The 20,461-nt window shown below is 39.5% G+C and overlaps 1 protein-coding gene across 4 annotated transcripts in view; it reads right to left on the bottom strand.

Moving 5' to 3' along the window:
- Positions 1-20,461, bottom strand: part of igl (igloo) — a 50,979-nt gene that overhangs the window by 18,025 nt on the left and 12,493 nt on the right. The window contains exons 3-4 of one of the 4 annotated variants that reach the window (XM_070209774.1): positions 20,279-20,443; positions 19,026-19,604 (exon numbers count right to left, since the gene is read on the bottom strand). The exons of 1 other annotated variant lie outside the window; for it this stretch is intronic. In XM_070209774.1, the coding sequence (XP_070065875.1) occupies positions 20,319-20,443 (125 nt within the window). In that variant the 3' untranslated portion in view covers positions 19,026-19,604; positions 20,279-20,318. Of the gene's footprint in view, positions 1-19,023; positions 19,605-20,278; positions 20,444-20,461 lie in introns of those variants that run through there. 2 more of the 4 variants (XM_015174334.3, XM_015174333.3) reach the window with 2 other exon arrangements.

A 20,461-nucleotide genomic window follows, 5' to 3' on the forward strand; every position in this document is an offset into this window, starting at 1 on the left:
GGAGTTATGTCGTTTTGGAAGTTCATATCTCCACGAAAAAGTTTCATCGAAAGAGTTTCGATTTTCGCACCGACCTCGATTTTGTAGAAAATCGTGATGGCTTGGAAGGTCATATCTCCCAGCGGAGTTATGTCGTTTTGGAACGTCATATCTCCGCGAAAAAGTTTCATCGAAAAAGTTTCGATTTTCGCGCCGAACTCGATTTTGAAGAAAATCGTGATGGCTTGGAAGGTCATATCTCCCACTGGAGTTATGTCGTTTTAGAACGTCATAACTCCCAGCGGAGTTATGTCGTTTTGGAACGTCATATCTCCGCGAAAAAGTTTCATCGAAAAAGTTTCGATTTTCGCACCGACCCCGATTTTGAAGAAAATCGTGATGGCTTGGAAGGTCATATCTCCCACTGGAGTTATGTCGTTTTGGAACGTCATATCTCCGCGAAAAAGTTTCATCCAAAAAGTTTCGATTTTCGCACCGACCTCGATTTTGAAGAAAATCGTGATGGTGGATGGAAGGTCAAATCGTGATGGCTTGGAAGGTCATATCTCCCAGCGGAGTTTTGTCGTTTCGGAAAGTCATATCTCCGCGAAAAAGTTTTATCGGAAAAGTTTCGATATTCGCACCGACCTCGATTTTGAAGAAAATCGTGATGGCTTGAGAGGTCATACCTCCCAGTGGAGTTATGTCGTTTTGGAACGTCATATCTCCGCGAAAAAGTTTCATCGAAAAAGTTTCGATTTTCGCACCGACCCCGATTTTGAAGAAAATCGTGATGGCTTGGAAGGTCATATCTCCCACTGGAGTTATGTCGTTTTGGAACGTCATATCTCCGCGAAAAAGTTTCATCCAAAAAGTTTCGATTTTCGCACCGACCCCGATTTTGAAGATAATCGTGATGGCTTGGAAGGTCATATCTCCCAGCGGAGCTATGTCGTTTTGGAACGTCATATCTCCGCGAAAAAGTTTCATCGAAAAAGTTTCGATTTTCGCACCGACCTCGATTTTGAAGAAAATCGTGATGGTGGATGGAAGGTCAAATCGTGATGGCTTGGAAGGTCATATCTCCCAGCGGAGTTTTGTCGTTTCGGAAAGTCATATCTCCGCGAAAAAGTTTTATCGGAAAAGTTTCGATATTCGCACCGACCTCGATTTTGAAGAAAATCGTGATGGCTTGAGAGGTCATACCTCCCAGTGGAGTTATGTCGTTTTGGAACGTCATATCTCCACGAAAAAGTTTCATCGAAAGAGTTTCGATTTTCGCACCGACCTCGATTTTAAAGAAACTCGTGATGGCTTGGAAGGTCATATCTCCCAGCGGAGTTATGTCGTTTTAGAACGTCATATCTCCGCGAAAAAGTTTCATCGAAAAAGTTTCGATTTTCGCACCGACCTCGATTTTGAAGAAAATCGTGATGGCTTGGAAGGTCATATCTCCCACTGGAGTTATGTCGTTTTGGAACGTCATAAATCCCAGCGGAGTTATGTCGTTTTGGAACGTCATATCTCCGCGAAAAAGTTTCATCGAAAAAGTTTCGATTTTCGCACCGACCCCGATTTTGAAGAAATTCGTGATGGCTTGGAAGGTCATATCTCCCACTGGAGTTATGTTCTTTTGGAACGTCATATCTCCGCGAAAAAGTTTCATGATGGCTTGGAAGGTCGTATCTCCCAGCGGAGCTATGTCGTTTTGGAACGTCATATCTCCGCGAAAAAGTTTCATCGAAAAAGTTTCGATTTTCGCACCGACCCCGATTTTGAAGATAATCGTAATGGCTTGGAAGGTCATATCTCCCAGCGGAGCTATGTCGTTTTGGAACGTCATATCTCCGCGAAAAAGTTTCATCGAAAAAGTTTCGATTTTCGCACCGACCTCGATTTTGAAGAAAATCGTGATGGTGGATGGAAGGTCATATCTCCCACTGGAGTTATGTCGTTTTGGAACGTCATATCTCCGCGAAAAAGTTTCATCCAAAAAGTTTTGATTTTCGCACCTACCTCGATTTTTTAAAAAATCGTGATGGAAGGTCATATCTCCCCGTGGAGTTATGTCGTTTTGAAACGTCATATCTCCGCGAAAAAGTTTGATCGAAAAAGTTTCGATTTTCGCACCGACCTCGATTTTGAAGAAAATCGTGATGGCTTGGAAGGTCATATCTCTCAGCGGAGTTATGTCGTTTTGGAACGTCATATCTCCCCGAAAAAGTTTCATCCAAAAAGTTTTGATTTTCGCACCTACCTCGATTTTTAAAAAAAGTCGTGATGGTGGATGGAAGGTCGTATCTCCCAGTGGAGTTATGTCGTTTTGGAACGTCATATCTCCGCGAAAAAGTTTCATCGAAAAAGCTTCGATTTTCGCACCGACCTCGATTTTGAAGAAAATCGTGATGGCTTGGAAGGTCATATCTCCCAGCGGAGTTTTGTCGTTTCGGAACGTCATATCTCCGCGAAAAAGTTTTATCGGAAAAGTTTCGATATTCGCACCGACCTCGATTTTGAAGAAAATCGTGATGGCTTGAGAGGTCATATCTCCCAGTGGAGTTATGTCGTTTTGGAACGTCATATCTCCGCGAAAAAGTTTCATCGAAAAAGTTTCGATTTTCGCACCGACCCCGATTTTGAAGAAAATCGTGATGGCTTGGAAGGTCATATCTCCCAGCGGAGTTATGTCGTTTTAGAACGTCATATCTCCGCGAAAAAGTTTCATCGAAAAAGTTTCGATTTTCGCACCGACCTCGATTTTGAAAAAAATCGTGATGGCTTGGAAGGTCATATCTCCCAGCGGAGTTATGTCGTTTTGGAACGTCATTTCTCCGCGAAAAAGTTTCATCGAAAAAGTTTAGATTTTCGCACCTACCTCGATTTTGAAGAAAATCGTGATGGTTTGGAAGGTCATATCTCCCACTGGAGTTATGTCGTTTTAGAACGTCATATCTCCGCGAAAAAGTTTCATAATGGCTTGGAAGGTCATATCTCCCAGCGGAGTTATGTCGTTTTGGAACGTCATATCTCCGCGAAAAAGTTTCATCGAAAAAGTTTCGATTTTCGCACCGACCTCGATTTTGAAGAAAATCGTGATGGTTTGGAAGGTCATATCTCCCACTGGAGTTATGTCGTTTTAGAACGTCATATCTCCGCGAAAAAGTTTCATCCAAAAAGTTTAGATTTTCGCACCTACCTCGATTTTGAAGAAAATCGTGATGGTTTGGAAGGTCATATCTCCCACTGGAGCTATGTCGTTTTGGAACGTCATATCTCCGCGAAAAAGTTTCATCGAAAAAGTTTCGATTTTCGCACCGACCTCGATTTTGAAGAAAATCGTGATGGTGGATGGAAGGTCATATCTCCCACTGGAGTTATGTCGTTTTGGAACGTCATATCTCCGCGAAAAAGTTTCATCCAAAAGGTTTGATTTTCGTACCTACGTCGATTTTTAAAAAAATCATGATGGTGGATGGAAGGTCATATCTCCCCGTGGAGTTATGTCGTTTTGGAACGTCATATCTCCGCGAAAAAGTTTCATCGAAAAAGTTTCGATTTTCGCACCGACCCCGACTTTGAAGAAAATCGTGATGGCTTGGAAGGTCATATCTCCCAGCGGAGTTATGTCGTTTTGGAACGTCATATCTCCGCGAAAAAGTTTCATCGAAAAAGTTTCGATTTTCGCACCGACCTCGATTTTGAAGAAAATCGTGATGGTTTGGATGGTCATATCTCCCACTGGAGTTATGTCGTTTTTGGAATGTCATATCTTCGCGAAAAAGTTTGATCGAAAAAGTTTCGATTTTCGCACCGACCTCGGTTTTGAAAAAAATCGTGATGTTTTGGAAGGTCATATCTCCCAGTGGAGCTATGTCGTTTTGGAATGTCATATCTCCACAAAAGAGTTTCATCGAAAAAGACATGGACATAGCTAGATAGACTCGGCTATTGATGCTGATCAAGAATATATAAACTTTATGGGGTCGGAGATGCTTCCATCTGCCTGTTACATACATTTGGATTTTGCACAAATACAATATACCCTTATACCCATTTTTAATGGGTTCAGGGTATAAAAAATATATATTAGTTTATAAATGGACTGAGATCTACAAGCTCATATACACTTGTATATATCCATATACTAATGGCTCTTTATCTTATACACACTTGCCGCAGATTTGCTGGATAATACGCTTTCTGCTCCAATTGTTCTTCGTACAGGGTATAAAAACATGCAAATTGTGCACACAATCAATTTCAATTAGGCAGCAAGTTGAGCGCTTAATTCGACAGTCAACACTCGATCGATGCGCTGATTGACAGGCTGTGTAAACTTTCGACAGCTCTGCAAAACTAGTTGCCTGTTGGCATTTAAACGCGCATACGCTCCGTATGCCACCAGGCCTGCCAGCCAGTCAGCCAGTCCGCCAGTCCGTCAGTCAGACATAGAAGTTTCGAAAAGCAAACAAAGGCGAAACTATTTGATATGCAGTGCGCATGGCTTGGGAAATTATGAAGATGCCTTTGCGTACAAGTAGCTGCGAGCCTATTGGGCCAGGGTCACGTTGGTCACGTGTCGGCCAAAATAAATCCATTTGTTGACAATTTGATTACGTGTTGTGTTGCCAGGCTCTTGAAATTTGCTTGACAGATTGTCCAGTGAAGTGAAGAAAGCTTGTGAAAACTTTTAATTTGTGCGATTTGTTTTATTTGTCAGAAAATGTTAATTTGCAGACTTTAATTGTTTGGGACAGCCAGAACATGCTTGATATTTATTCCACACAGTTTCTATTCCTTGGTGGTTTCCTCAATAAACTCTATAATATTAAAGTAAGTCGCTACTTACTTTAAAAAGTTGGCCATTTGCAAAGCTTTTGACCACAGACCCGAAAGTAACTTTTTCCACTTCCTTGACCGTCCATTACAACATTTCCGGTCTATTTATGAACTCGAAAAAACAAACCCTGCTCCGTTTGCAGCTCGCACTTATTTATTATTAAAATGTTTTGCTCAAACCTCGCACAGACAAAGTTTGAAACAGAATTAAAAATGCCCACAAGCAACGGGCGCTAGCGCAGCACAAAAGTTGCCCAAATCTAATATTTCTAAAATTTATTTTCATTTTGTTTCTTCTTTTTTAACAACACGCGGGCGAGCACTGCCAAACTATGAGGCTAAAAGTGCTGTTAGACTATTGGGGAAAAGGAAATGAAACATAACAGGCAATAGCGCATATTTGAGTGCATGATTTTTAGAGACTGTGCAGCCAGCACGGCAAAGTTGAGTAATTTTTAAATGTATATAATTTAATGGCCACCAGCAATTGACTTTTATGTTCTACTGAAACAAACGAATTGGCCCATAAACAACTTGTTGGTGGCTTGATTCAAAATCGAATAAGTGCGATGCAAACTTATCCAAGGCATTTATTTAAATGAAAATTAATTGTTTTACTATGATACTGAAAATGTATAACAAAGAAGTGTTTAAAGTGTTCACCTAAGCACACCTTGGCATAGCGGTTTGATTGGAGGGCACAAAAGACACCGTCAAATAAAAACCCTGTTGCTGTTGTTATTAATAAAGAAAATGCTCAAATGCAAGGAGGGAAGTGGTTATGGTTATGGCTGCTGCTGCTGCTGCTGCTGTTGTTGCTGGAGCAAGTGCTATTTGCTACCGACTCTTCCTTTGTGCTTGTGCTGTTGTCCTTTTGTTGCTGGCGTGTTAAGGACAATTGAAATTGAAACCTATTACGACGTTGACACCAGTAGGGCCGCATAAAAACAAAGTGCCTTAAGTCGGTTCTGTAGCATGCGGCAGCAAAAGGCCAAAGATCAAGTGAGGGAAATGCGCGACAAGCATGCCAAAATGCAATTTGCTGGCCGGCTCTCATATTTCGCAATGTTTACGGAATTGCGCGAGAAAATTGCAATTGTAGCCTTTGGGCGGCATATTAATGGGAACCAAGCCTTGCGTTCCAGATATCATGTTCAGCCCAATATCACCAAGTTTTAAAATGCTGCATACTGCTTGATTATACAAAATCTCTAAGCTCGAACAGCAATTTGTTCAAGAATATTCCTCACTTGATATATTCCCATGCAGGCCCTTTTGTGAGCCTACAAAGGCAAGTGAATTAATCATTGCATTAAATATTAAATTAAAGCAAGGAAATTAGACAATTTACTTTTTTTGTGAATATACTTTCTTAGGTTTTTACATTCGCCCCAACATATATAATTATTTTTTATACGTTGATATAAAATCAAAATGAAATGTGGGTCCAAAGTAAAATCGCTTTTATACTATAATTAAAGAAACTTGGCAATATTGATTTGAGTGACTTGAATATAGCTTTTAGTTCCCACAGGTAATCCCATCCAGCTTGTCCAGCATTTTTCGTTGCTATATTCCATTGGGAATACCAATGATTCATTAGGAAATGACGAAAAGTATCGGCTGAAAAGAGTTTATAGAAGTTGCACCTGTTGATGTTTGTTTCAGTTTGCGCTTTTGAAGCTTTTTCCATTACGCAATGAGCGAAAATATAAAATTAATTCAACGCTGACATGCGAAAATTTAATTTTCTCATTGTATGAAACTTACGACACGTCACGCTTGCATTGAATATTTTTCACTTCTTCTTCTTGCTCGTTGCTTTTTCGCTTTTCATTTTCATTGCACGCCGTACAACTGTTTCCGGTTGCCTTTTGTTTTGAGGCCATTTCAGGAAAGGCGCTTGTGCGTAAGTACTTTGTTTTAGTTTTTACTGTTGTTGCTCTTGTAGTTGGCATTATTGTTGCCCGATGACTGAGTTTATATTTATTGTGGTAATTTATAACTAAGCTTGCGCCACGCGCACAGGATGCCATTGCATTGTTTCATTTGGTCATTTTGTTTATTCATACACGCTTGTCAGTGGAATGTGATGGTGTGTGTGAAATTGTATAATTTGAAATATACGTATACGTAATTAAATGTCAGTCTCAATTAAGCCAAATGACATTTCAAAATGGGTTGCAAGACTTCATGACTTCTAAGCGGCGGTCATTAAATCAAAGTTGAATAAGAAAAACAGCTAAGTGAGAGTAATGGAAAGTAATTAGCCAAAAGTTTCAGTTTCGGTTAACGAGCGGCTTAACAAGCCGGAGGAGGTTTACGAACAGTATTGAAAACATCCAGCAGCAATATCCAGAAAGTTGTTCCCAAACGAGGACTTCGCTCTTTAATAAAATAAACTAGAACACAGCCACATGAACCGCTATGGGCTAATGGGCATGTGTACATTCCCGACCCGGGCTCTAAGCTGGCCTAAACTAGCCTTAGTAAAATGAAGCCCTAATTAAGTTTAAGTTTTGTTCCAAAGTGCAACTAAATAAGCTGCATACAAAACTAAGGCAAGTTAATTTTTTGTTTGGCATGCTAATTGAAATGGTTGCCAAATAAGATAATCCAGTTCTATCTAGAAAATGGTGCACTAAGCCAAATGCCCAACAAGAGGCCACTTAAGTATATTTGCACCGTGGATTGATCTTCAGTCCAACTAATTCGCAATCTTCCATTTTCTGCTACATTTCAATTTTATTTACTCTTATATATGGCTTGACCAGCCACTCAATTAAGCAAGAACACAGAATTAAATTAACTCGGCGCTGTCTTCTATGCCCAAAAGAGTCGTATCAGAGTGCCAGCTATTCCTCAACAGCGGGCGGGTTGGGGGGATTGTTTTGTGGCACAAAGCAAACATTCAAATGTACACAAACATAGGCATGTAGTAAAGTGTGGAACTGGTCTCAAGTCTCGTTTGTTGGGGTATGCCACAACAATGGAAATGAAAGAACAACAGCTCATCAATAGCCCAAGACAAGTAAAACAGAAACAGCTAAGAGAGCTCCAGTCGGGAGTGGTCGATTAGAAGATGCCCTGTACTCAAGAACGAGATGCCGTAACGCCCATTTATTCTTCTTTCCAAATGACACAAACTTCGCACGGCGAAGATGGCCAAAAACCAAAATATTCCTGATCTGTTCTTTCAATATGACAACCTTTATATAAAATTTTGTTTCTAGCTCTTATGAGCTTCGAGATATAACCCCGAAAGAATATTTACTCTATATGAAGATGAACTGGATAGACCTTCTCGGCTATTGATGACCACTAAGAATGCTTAAATGGGTCGGAGATGCTTCTATCTGCTTGTTGTTGCAAATAAATATAAGTACAGGATATAACAAAATAGAGAGCTCAGTTCCTTGCTGGTTGCTGAGACAAGCCAACATACCCTCTTTTGATATAAGGCGCAGGGTATAACAATAAAACCAAACGACTCACTAGACGGGCGTCAAGCGGCAGCGCATTATCATCACCAACGGGTATTGAAGTGGCGTACAGGGGCAGGTGCAGGGGTAGGGGCAGGACATTATATTTTGACGACTAAAAAATGCGCAAATGCGGAAACGCTTGACGGCGCCGTCAACTAATTTCCGCGGAACGCCACAAAGTGGGCAACATAAAGTGGCGGGCACTAAAATTTGCAGCTTTTTGATTGCGAGCTGTGCACAGTGCAAACTAATCTCACACTTATTTGTATTTTTGTGTGTATTTGGTGTTTATAATGTATGTGTATATGTACACTAGTGTGGGCGTTGCTGTTGCTCTTAGTCAATGTCAACACTCTGCGAGTTGGCCAGTTGAGCTCCAGAGCGCAGAGGCAACTAACAAATTTGTGTGTCACTCAAAATGTTTGCCAACTCTTTCTCATCGCCAGCTATATTTTGTGCAAATATTTGTAAATACGCGGAGCACACAATTTTCCAATTCAATTTTCAACTTAACTTCATATTCTACTATATCACGTTGGGGGCATTTCTAAGTGCCATATGTATTAATTGGCAGCATAGTGCTAAAAGTGGCAAACTGCGGTTTGGGATGTGGGCTTGTTCTGGATAACATTTTATTTGTTGCAGGTTTTAGTTAAATGAGGATTTCGGCTTCGTTGCACTCCACTTTATTTAGTTGAAGCTACTAAGTAAAGACCTCCGCCATTTTGGTTTCAATGGGCAACTTTTTGCGCAGATAATCCAACGACCTAAGCTTTATTACATTTAAGAATATGCCTAAGGGAGTTTTGCGTTTTGTGTACTTTGGGATTATTTGCTAGCAAATGTTTGAAGCATAAGATAAAATGTATTATTCATAAGCCTTTTAAGTCACAGCTAATTGCACTTTCTGATTGCCTGCCGTGCGACTAGTGTATGCTCTAGAGTTTTGAGTTGCATTGAAAATGTTACCAAGTTGATTTAATGTGTAAAATTGCAGGCTCCATTTTATTTGCATTCCATGTTTGCGCAATTAAATATTAAAATCAATTAAAGCCCCTGAGCTATTCCTGGTCTCCTGCTGTTTTTCTCAGCATCTGTTTACACTGTTACATTTTTTGAGCAGCGCCCCGTGGGCCATTTGCGTTCAGGTTTGCTTGCCGTATAATGAGAAATTGCAGCTTGCAGCTGTGTTTCAAATTTAAATGCAAAAACAAACAAACAAAAAACAACAAATTGGTATGCACAGCAGTTTGAAGCATTTGCGAGTCTTGATGGTCTTAAAGTTTATGAGCGAAGGCTCTGTCATAAAAAAATTCCAGATTATGCAAGCCCAAAATGAAATAAATCAAATTTAAGCTGTGCTGGAGCTGTTTTAAGCTAACCTTTTGAGTGTTCGTTTAGCAATATTTCTCATAAATGGGTGTATCTCCACTCCTAATTATCCATATTGCTTAACTTTATTACTTAATCACAATATTACATTTGTAAGTTTCATTTTCTGCGAAATGAATAAATGTTGATGCTTGCTTTAAAGCTATAGCCTATTTGTGAGAGCAGTCGTATTAAAGCGTAAGTGTATTTCCTTGAGATATCTTTATATTTTGTACTTCCAAGCAATTTTTTCAATTAATTTAATAGCTTCACAAACTATAGGACTTTTCTATCTTGCGTGTATTTTGTCAACAAATTCCACAAAATTCCACCAAATTCTGTCCAATTAAACTGTTTTGTCTGATTCCGAAATCCTCTTTCCCAATCCGTGCCATAAATCAGTGTCTAAGTGCGCCCATAACCATAACCATCCTGGCAGTCCTGTGTGTGATCCTCCCCAGCAGCCCAGAACTTCGTAGTTCCTGTTTGTATTTTTATGAGTTGTTGAGCTCTTCTTGCCGTTTCTTGCCATAAGAGTTTTTAGTTACAGAAGTCAAACTGACACACAAAATAATAAACAAACTAGCTTACACTGTGCCGAGGTTCCCGGGCTCAGCGTTCAAGTTTATGGATAGCAGCATGCGGCAAATTTGTGGCCTCAGTCATTGAGTTGGACTGGCAAGATAAAGGCGTATATATCAACAAAAATGTAAGAATGCTATATATACATATATGTACTTGAAGATATCCTGTATTTTCTGTATAATTATATCATATTTTCTGACATAATGCTCAGCGATTGCAATAACTTGCTACCTCCGTTTATATATAAGAACATATTATTTTAGGTTAAATACGTCAGGTAAAAAGTCACTTACCTACAAAATATCAAGTTTCATTGTCGATAAAGTAACACAAGTTGTTTTTTATCATCAATGGAAATCAATCTTAAATTTTGTCGTTTACAGTTAATTTTAAGAATATATATAGCTTAGACATTCTTTACTAACGACGAAATGTATGATTTTAAATGTTTCGTTTTTTATTACAGCTGCAACGAGAATTTGTTAGAGCTGAAGCCATATGCTTATTTTGATTGAGGGCATAACAAAAACGCCAAATATGTGCAAGGAATTCGCTCTACACTTGGTTCTATCGCCTGCCCCAAGGAGCCTGCAAATTTTAAGGGCGAAGAATAAAAACGGATTTGCAGTTATGAACGCAAACATGCCGTAAAGCAAATAAATGGGAAAAGGAAAAATCAAGAAAAATTTCCTAGAACGTAGCCACAGAACTGGAAAATAGTTGGCGCATATTTCATCCAGGGGCAGCATGAGAAGCCCAAGGCCCAGCACCATAGCAACCCCCCAACCAGGTGTATTTATGTAGGTGCGTGACCCTGACAAATAGGAACGACAATTCGAATCCAATTAAAGTAAAAGCAATTTGCTCCCCACATGAAAACTGCAGCCCTAAGATTTCGGTTGGTTAGTGCGATTAGGAAATAAGAACGCCTTGAAAGCTCTATTTAGACGCTTAACGGCCAGCAGGACAACAGAACAGGATAACAGAATAAAGTTGTCGAGGGTGCAGTTAACAAAGGCCAAAAGAGAGCGCTTTGTCGCATTGTCGCATTGTCTCAGTGAAGAGGCCGTGGACGGCAGGCTGCATTGTCAGGACATGCAACAATGGCGACTTTGACTGATGGGAGTGTGGATACGGATACGATGGGGTTTGAAAATGACACAGCTTATGCTCTCTCGAAGCTGAATCAGACAATGCAACATTGTCTTTACGTTTGCCAACTTAATTAAATTCCATTGATACAAAGCTTTTTAAAATTAACCGAACATAGACACTCTCTTTAATTATACTCAAACTTTCCACTTTGTAAATTTCGGTTTGATCAAAAGAGTATTTCTTATTCGGCGTGCGCCAATTATTTTTGCCTTCGTTTTATTCAGTTTATTTGAATTGGCGCCTTATCGAAATGGGGCCGTTCGGCATTATCAACGCTTGCATCTACGTCAGTGCACATTAAAATTGCAAGCGACATGGTCGAGAAGGCACGTGGGTGGGTGGGGGTAGGGCGTAGGGGATGTGCGGTGTGGGGCTAGGGTCCTTCAGTGTGACACACGCCGACAAGGGCCACATAAGTACGTAAGACTTTCAATCAGGGTGCATTGAAACGGAAATTCTGCGCTGCAGCGCAGAAGGAAGGAAATACATGCTCGAGGGAACGCCTGACTGACTGACTGACTGACTGCCTGAATGCCTGACTGCTGGCTTGATGGACGAGTTGATGGACTAGACAAGCAGTCGCCTTGCAAGTAAACTAACTGTATCAAATAACATTCAATTCAATGCCTCGAGAGCTTCTTTAAGGCATTTTACAGCTGCCACCTACTTTGGAGAGTCACACCGTAGTTATACCCTATACTTATGTAAATCAAATGATTATATGGAAATGTTTGCATTAAATAATAATCAAGACTTTTTGAAAATGACGTTAAAACATGTTGTTTCAAATAACTATTCAAGTAAGTGCCATCGAAAATTTGCTCTGTGTAAACTGTCTTTGCAGTGGAATAAATGCAAGTACATGTGTACATGCATGCAAACACGCATGCAAACACATATTCAAGGCCATTTGTTCAGCAATTCGTTTCGTTTTACTATTGCTTCTTTGCTGCGTTACTTATACGCGAATGCTACATGTCTCGCTAACACATATAGAAACAACATGTCTCTGCTATTTCTTATCTGTATGTTAGCATAAAACGAATGCAGAGTCAATCGCGATCGAACATCAGAATAAAAACTACATATCAGAATGTTCGTGCTTCAATTTGCCAGCGGCCTTTGTCCTCTGCACATGTACAATCATTCACAGCGACAGAGCAACTTATTACAGGGTATCGCATAATTGAACACTCCCAAGGCGCTCACTCTCTTCAGCATATGTGCTATTCGTGCTGTTGTTGCCCAAGTCCAAGAAACTGTTGATGCAATGTTCATTACAAGGTTTCTGCTGGCATGGACTCTGTTTCCGACTTTGCATACTTTGAACTTTTCCAATATATTGTATTAAAGTTGGGCCATTGTGTGCCCAGTTTTATTGTTGTGTTCGATGTAGTTTACGTTGCAGGCAGAACTTCAAGGAAAGCACATTATTATGAAATATCAGCAAAATCAACGATGTTAGCAAAGCGGATTTGAATGGAAGTAAGTAGCATAAAAATATGGTTTCAATGGAGTTCGTTGAGGCTTAAAAAATGCAATTGAGTGAAAAGATAAGCAAGTTGTTGAGCTCGAACCCAATTAAGTCGAGCTTAATTCGCTAGATTACCTCAGTTCTGTTAACTGCTCTCACAGTTGAGCGCCTATCTAAAGTTAAAAATTAAGATACATAATGCCGCATCAAGATAAATCCCAAAACCAAAACAAAAAATTTACGCGTCGATAAATTTTGCATTTTCGGTTTCAATTTCCTGGCTGACTGAATTAAAGCTGCGTTGTCGTTGCGCCTCAATATCAAAGCTCACGGCTCTCCAAGCCATTTGCCTGTCCGCAAGGAATCCATTTAGACGCTCGAGTAATGACCGAAAATCCGTAACTGAAATAAATTTGATTTTATTGACAGTGAGTCAGCGGCAACGCCAGACAATGGGCCAGCTAAGGAAATTACATTTAGGCCTCCATTGTTCTGGCTTAGCACGGCATGAATTATGATGTGTCCAAAAGGAGTTGTCCCCTCCCCGTAGTCCAGGTCCCGGGCAGTGGCCGGAGCACCTGCGTGATGCGTTACGCGCCTTTGTCGACGGAGCGCGTATAAATCTTGGGACCTCGATTAGGGCTCGTTAAAGGTTTTCGTGTTCCGTGTTGTGACCCAGTCCATTGTTTATTAAATGTTAAGGTAATTTGTAGATTTACACGATTCCCGTCCAATTCGGGTCATATTTATGTGCCTGGCTGAAAACAAGTCCACACCAACCTCTGTATTCGTGCTCTCAAGCATTCGTGTAATTTATTTGTTTCAATATATTATTGAATACGCTGTCGCAGCATAGATAGATGACCGCCGTTGCCGCATTGCGTCCTGCTTCAAGAGCGTTTGGCATTAAATTGTCGAGCACTTTGAGGCCAGCAAGCGGCACAGCCAGCTGAACAGCTGGACAGCTGGACAGCAGGACACTCAACCCATAACATTTGTTGTTTTATTAATAGCTGTACACAATTAAGTAAACAACCAGATTGTGATCTTATAAAAACAAACTGTGTGGTTGAACTTTAACGTAAATGAGCAGTTGAATATAAAGAACATAACGAAATTGTATAAAAATGAGGTTATTCGAATTTAAAAATATATAGGACTTTTATTATTGGAAGCTCAATTTTGTTGAGGTAATTCCTATTCGAGTGATTACAATAAGCTTACCGAGGAATCCAGTAACAAATTATTTTAAACATTTTCTTACAGTTGTTAAATGAACACTAAATTGTAAAGCGTCTAGCGATGAAAAGACGTAAGTGCTTGGGAAAGTGAATTTACCTTCGAGAAATGAATATATATGTACTGCTCAACTAACGAGTTACTTAACTACAATGACCTCCAACTCGTTTCATAAGGACTTTAAGAGACTATAATGCACACCAGACACTTTGGCAACCTTTCATAAAGTTTGCTTAGCTTGCGCCTCAGCAAGCAGCCAACTTGGTTGGGCACTTTGATGTGGAACCGCGAGCCATGACAAGGCCAAGTACGGGCAGAGTAGACGTGGGACGACACTCGAAAGCCGCAGCTCTGCACTTGCACATTTGCATATGTGTATGTGTATAGGTGCATGTGTGTGTGTGCCAGGGACTGGCAGCTAACCATTAGATATGCAAAGTCAAACACACCTATGCAAACGGCCAGAGGCGCTTTTTGCTCGACACAACTCTTGCGTTGGGCCCAACTTGTTGGCATACGTGGCGTATACGCAACGTGCGTATTGCTGTTGTGCAGGGGCAGGAGCCAGGTCGTGGCTGTGGGTGCATAATAGGACCTGCTGCCAGGAGCTGAGCTGTGGCAATTTGCGCGTTGATTGACTAAACGAATGGACACAGGGCAAGGGTAGCACAGAGTGCACAGTAACTATTTACACTCGCATTAATTATGACTGTGTAATGACCTGTGCGGGCAAGGGTGTGAGTTTTTGAGGGAATGTATGTAAAAAATGGTATAACACAAGATGCGCCATGGCGACATCTGTGTGGCATTAGCGTTTGACAACTTCCAACACGATTTGACAGGCTTGTTGGGTTTGTTTTTGTGTTCTTTTTTCGTTGTTTATTGATTTTAAAAGAGATTTGTTTGCATGTATTTGTGCGACAGACAAACCACAAGCATGATATGCCCAAAAGTATGCTATGTATGTTATTGATGAATGTGCGCTTTTTGTGGGAATTATATGTTGCAAATTGAATTATGTCGAATTGAATACGCAGCAAAAGTCAGAGTTGGAGTCAGAAGCAATGCTTTAGTGCGAGTCATTGAATGGGGCAGACACGTAACAAACTTGTTATCTGTCTCTGTGTGCGACGACCGAATGTGTGTGTGTGTGGGCCAATTTAAAGGCTTCTCCCACGCTTGACATTTGTATACATACAGAGAAACAAACACTCACACACGCACACAGCGACACACACAATATGACATACAGTCAGGACAGCGTCAGGACAATGACGGTGTGTTTTTGCTTTTTGTGTGCCTGAATGATTTCCTTTGTACAATTGATAACTCCATGTGTTTCTGAGTGGGCTGTGTGTGTGGTGGTGGTTGTATCTGTATGTACAAACATTTAAAATTCCTTCGCTCTGGCTCTGGCTTTAGCTTTGGCTTTGACGTTGCCAACGTTATGCCCTTCAAGCGTTGGGGATTTTTAACAAATTAAAGTCCTGTACAGCTGCAGGGCAACAGAAAGTTGACAGCGACTTTTTGCAAATATCATCAGCACATATACATACAAGATATGTGTATATACTGAACATTCGTGTGGCAAGATAAGTCAGCGACATTTGGCAACTGTATAAGTGTCAAAGGCCACTTTACTGGATTATCTCAATACGATTGCTGTGTCACTCTAGGCTAAATTAAAAGCAAAATGCCAATTGGCAACATTTCTATTAAACTGAAAAAAAATCAAATATGTACTTTGTTTCAAGTTGACAACATATTTGTGAATTTTGCAAACATCAATTCTGGCATGAACCTCTCCTCTTTTCGGCTTTTGTATTCCAGACACAGAGCTTAGAGCATAGAACTTATATACTTATTTTCTGATGTTTAATTTGGCTAAAAATTAAATCGAATTTGCACTATCTATCCAATTGGCACATCCGCATTTCTTAAAATTTATCTCGACCAAGTCAATTTCTGTGCATGGCACTCGAGTACATTAGCACATACCCAAGACTACGTCTTATGGCATTTTAAGTACTCACTTAGCGAGCACATTAAAAACTAAAACTTGCTGCAGCAGCCATGCACACGCCCCCAAAAAGCAGCAGCTTGGGCGGGGGGAGCCGCACGCAATAACAAAGGCAATTTAGAGTGAGGACTATAAACATTTTTGGCCAACCGCAAATGCAACGCCCCCAAAGCACAGACGTGGGTCAGCAGCAGCAAGTGGGAGGGATTCCACGCCACGTGCGGATCATTAAGTGCGTCTCCTCTTCACAGGACAGGTTACAGCTTAGTTTATACCCTGCATGTACATTAAAAATGTGTATAACATGATCTGTGAGACTACTAGAGTTAGAGAAATTTGGAAGGCAGTTTCTCCTATTGTTTGAGGGTCTGAAGTTTATTTGAAGCGTTTCGATAAGTCGATATGGTTTTTATACCTACCAAATCGATATGTATCGCATTTCAGTTAGTGTATTTTTCTCATCGTCTATAAGAGCTAGAGTTACCAAATTTTGTCTGTGGGTTAAAGTATTGTAATAAAGAGCCAACTATAAATACCGAAGTTGTTTAGGAATGTATTTCAATTAGAGCGAACTGCAGAAAGTCAGAATGTTTGTAGCGTCAGCTTTGCGCAGGGTTCAGGGCATCCGCAAGTCGGGCTCTTGCAACTATAACTATTTTTTGTTTTTACGCGCTTTCAAACAATTTCGATTGGCATCTGGCTGCGAATCCCTGTTGGATGGCATTCCCTGTACATTCCTATGAAATGTACAGACACAAATATTTGTAAATTAAATGCGTTGACATCGCATCCATCATTTATTGCATTTATTCATGGTTTTATTTTTCGGTTTTAAATATGATTTAAAATATTGTGTATTACTCATAAAAGTTTTTCATATTGCTTTTTTTCCGCAAATTATGCGCTAAATTGTAGTTGGCAATGATTGATGTGCCCGGCAAAGGAAATGTTATTCCCTCTTATAGCTGCCCCCCTTCCGCTGCATTCCGAATGCTGGCATGTTTACTTTGGGCCGAGCGCACGTAAAGCAAGTCATAAAAATATTTCAACGAAAGAATAAAAAGCGAGCGGAAAAAGAACTAACAAAACGTTGTAGGTCATGTGTCATTTTCAGAGTTCCCAGTTCCGTTCGGTCTCCACCCGCGATCCTCCCGCTACTCAGCCCATGGCATGTTGCTTATTTGTTTGCACTTTGTTGGGGGCAACCAAAACTTTAACAAACAGTTTGCAGCAAACATTTTTGTTGGCCTGGCAGCCAGCGGCTGAAATTGAATATTTAATTTTTGCTTTGTCGTTTTTGGCATTTTGTTTTTTTTGCGAAAGGTGAGGAAAATTTGCAGGTATCGTGGCAAATTGTTGATGAGTTTTAGCGACTGATGGAAACATTTTGGGCTGTGCGGTAGCTGGAAAATATTTGAGCCATCTTAAGCGCAGCTCAAGCAGATAACTGTGCAAACAAAGTATGCAAATTTTATAAAGCATATTTTAGGCAACAAAAAGTCTTAAAACAATGTAGGACATAAAGCTGTAGACAATTAGTATTAATTTCTTGCCCATAATTATTCACCGTTTTGTGTAGGCCCTTAAACATGTTAACGAAATTTTATTTTAATGAAAACCAAATGAGATGCTGCGCTTACAAAATATGAAATACAATATTCTTTATAATTTAGAAATTCTTCTTGCAGCAAGGATCTGAATAACCAAATACGTTGAATGTATGGTAACACGAAAACTTTCTTTGTTTTAACTTGCAAAATAAAGTGAATCTTAGCTTAAAACAAAAATTGTTGCTGTCATCTCTTCTTTATTTATTATTAATATTATTTTCTATTATATTCTTCATGGATAATAATTTTTCTATTATCATTAATATAAATAATTATTACTGTCTAACAGAATTTTTTATAATTTTGACTAATTTCATTATTTGTCAACGCAATGTGAAATTTTAATGCTTCAGCCCAACCTGAATTTATTTTAAGTATATAATTAGGGGACACAATGAGATGAAAATTTCTATAACGCTTTTGACCCTTTTGGCTAAAACAAATCCTTTTCTGTTTATACAGCCTGCCCATTTAGCCTGACGACCATTTCAACGCCACTTAATTAAACTACGCGCTCCATCACTTGCTCCACAGGCACGTTGTGCGCTAAATATCCATAACAAAATGTCAACACTCATTCATTGAGAGGCCAACATAGGAGTTGACTGACTCAAAATGTGCTGCATGGAAATAGGTCAGCCAAGCAGACAAATATGGCCCGGATAAAGTAACAAAAAATAGAACTTGTAATTGCCATCGCATATCGATACACGATTTACAAGCGAATAAAGTCAAATATGCGAGCCTGTTAACGGTCGAAAGCACCGTACGAAGCTGATTAGATGCAAATTGCGGTGATAAAGAGTCAAGCGGAAACCAAACTAAAGTCACAGCCCGTACAAACCACCACAGCCAAGTACCAATTGAAAGTCGGCAAAGAAAAATTATTTGAAAACCCGAGTCAGATTTTATGTTATTTTTATGTTGAAAAGAGAGACAGGGAAACGGGGCGAAAGATATGCGGGACCACACACACACACACACACAATATTTATTTATTCATGGGCAACACAAACTCTTGTGCGTCAGAGCTACCCAGAAATATAGCTTACAGATCAAAACTGGGCCTACAATTTAATACAAATAAAAAATATGCATACATCTCATATAAGTTACTGTGTATATTTTAATGGAAGTTTTGGATTTTTTAAGTGTTGGCCACATACCTGCAGCTTGTTACACTTTAATAGAAAAAGTGTAAAAAACTAAAACTAAACAGGTGTTAAAACAATTTCTAAAAACTAAAAACTTAAACATAGCTCGTACCTCGTCCAATGGGCTGCCTTGGTTTAATTGGTTTCAGCACAAAGGTGTGCTACACTTTTTGAATTTCAAAATATACTTGAGTCGCGCGCACTTTCGCTTTTTAGCTGCTGAACTGAACCTATCGAACCGAACACCTCGCTTGATTTGTGAAACTGGCCTCGTTTGTTCCCTAGGTTTGGTTAAAAAGCGTCTCTGTTCGCTCTGCCCAACATTCGGGTGCCCGAATGGAGTGATGTTTTGGCCACTGTTAACTGCCGTTGACTTGAAACGTTGTGGAATTGAAACACATCGCAGGCCGTGTGTGTGGGCCACGCCAAAAAGTAGGTCTAATACGGCAGGCAAATTGAGTGTAAACCTATGTGGAAGTGAAATCTCTCGATTCCTAACCCTTCGTACTGTGGCTCAAGTTGTGTACTCAAAATAACTCAAAAGCTTAGTTGAGAGCTTTTGAAATATTGGGTTTTTACCAAATGTTACCAGTATTCTTTGATAAGGACAAACGAAGGTACATTTTAAGCTTTAAATACCTGTTGTTTTAAATGAGCAGAAATTTACAATTTTCTTACAGTGCCAATATTTACCTGGAAATAAAGATATAAAATATAAATTAGTATAACAACTGAAAAGCGACTAAAACTAAACGATAACTATTCCGAACCGAAATACACACATTTAAACACAGAAACAACAACAGTTATGATATACATATATATTTAAAAGGGAAAATCGAAGAGCGTACAACAACTGTGGTTAAGACAGTACGAAGAGAAAAAGAGAGAGAAAGTGACAAAGAGCTTAAAAGCTATAAAGCTCCGCAGAGCTTTCTCATAGTGTTGCCAGCTGCAAGTTTTATAATGTTAATATTGGTTCTTATTTGAAGTTAGTTCAAAAATTCCGTTAGGAAAACATGCCAATTAAATATTGAGAAACAAATATTTTATTGAAAAGTATTTGCAAAATAACCAAATGCTAGATACATAAAAGAAACGTGCAAATTTTGTGTATCAACTTTAAGACTACTTAATTTTAAAACAGATTAACAACACAGTTCAACATTTTACAACACTTATGCACCTAATTAGTATTTATGTAGAGCATCAACAGCACAATATAAAAATATAATACGTGCTCTCTAGGCCATATATAGTACATATGTATATATATATATATATAGGTTGCTAGGCTTTGTTTGTTGTTTTTGTTTAGAAAACAAGAACAACAACAAATTGCCCGGCTATTAAACACACACACACACCAGTTGATGTTATTGTTGTTGTTGTTACATTTAGTGCTGGCTAAAACGAATTAACATCGAATTTAAAATCGAGATCCAAATTTTTCAACGGATTTCGATGGAATTTCTTGCTGCCATGATGATGATGGTGATGTGGTATTAGTATCTCCACCTCCGGTTCTTCATCTGCAGTATTATCGTTAT

The sequence above is a fragment of the Drosophila virilis genome, chromosome 5 (genome assembly GCF_030788295.1).
Source record: "Drosophila virilis strain 15010-1051.87 chromosome 5, Dvir_AGI_RSII-ME, whole genome shotgun sequence".
In the NCBI taxonomy this organism is placed as follows: domain Eukaryota; kingdom Metazoa; phylum Arthropoda; class Insecta; order Diptera; family Drosophilidae; genus Drosophila; species Drosophila virilis.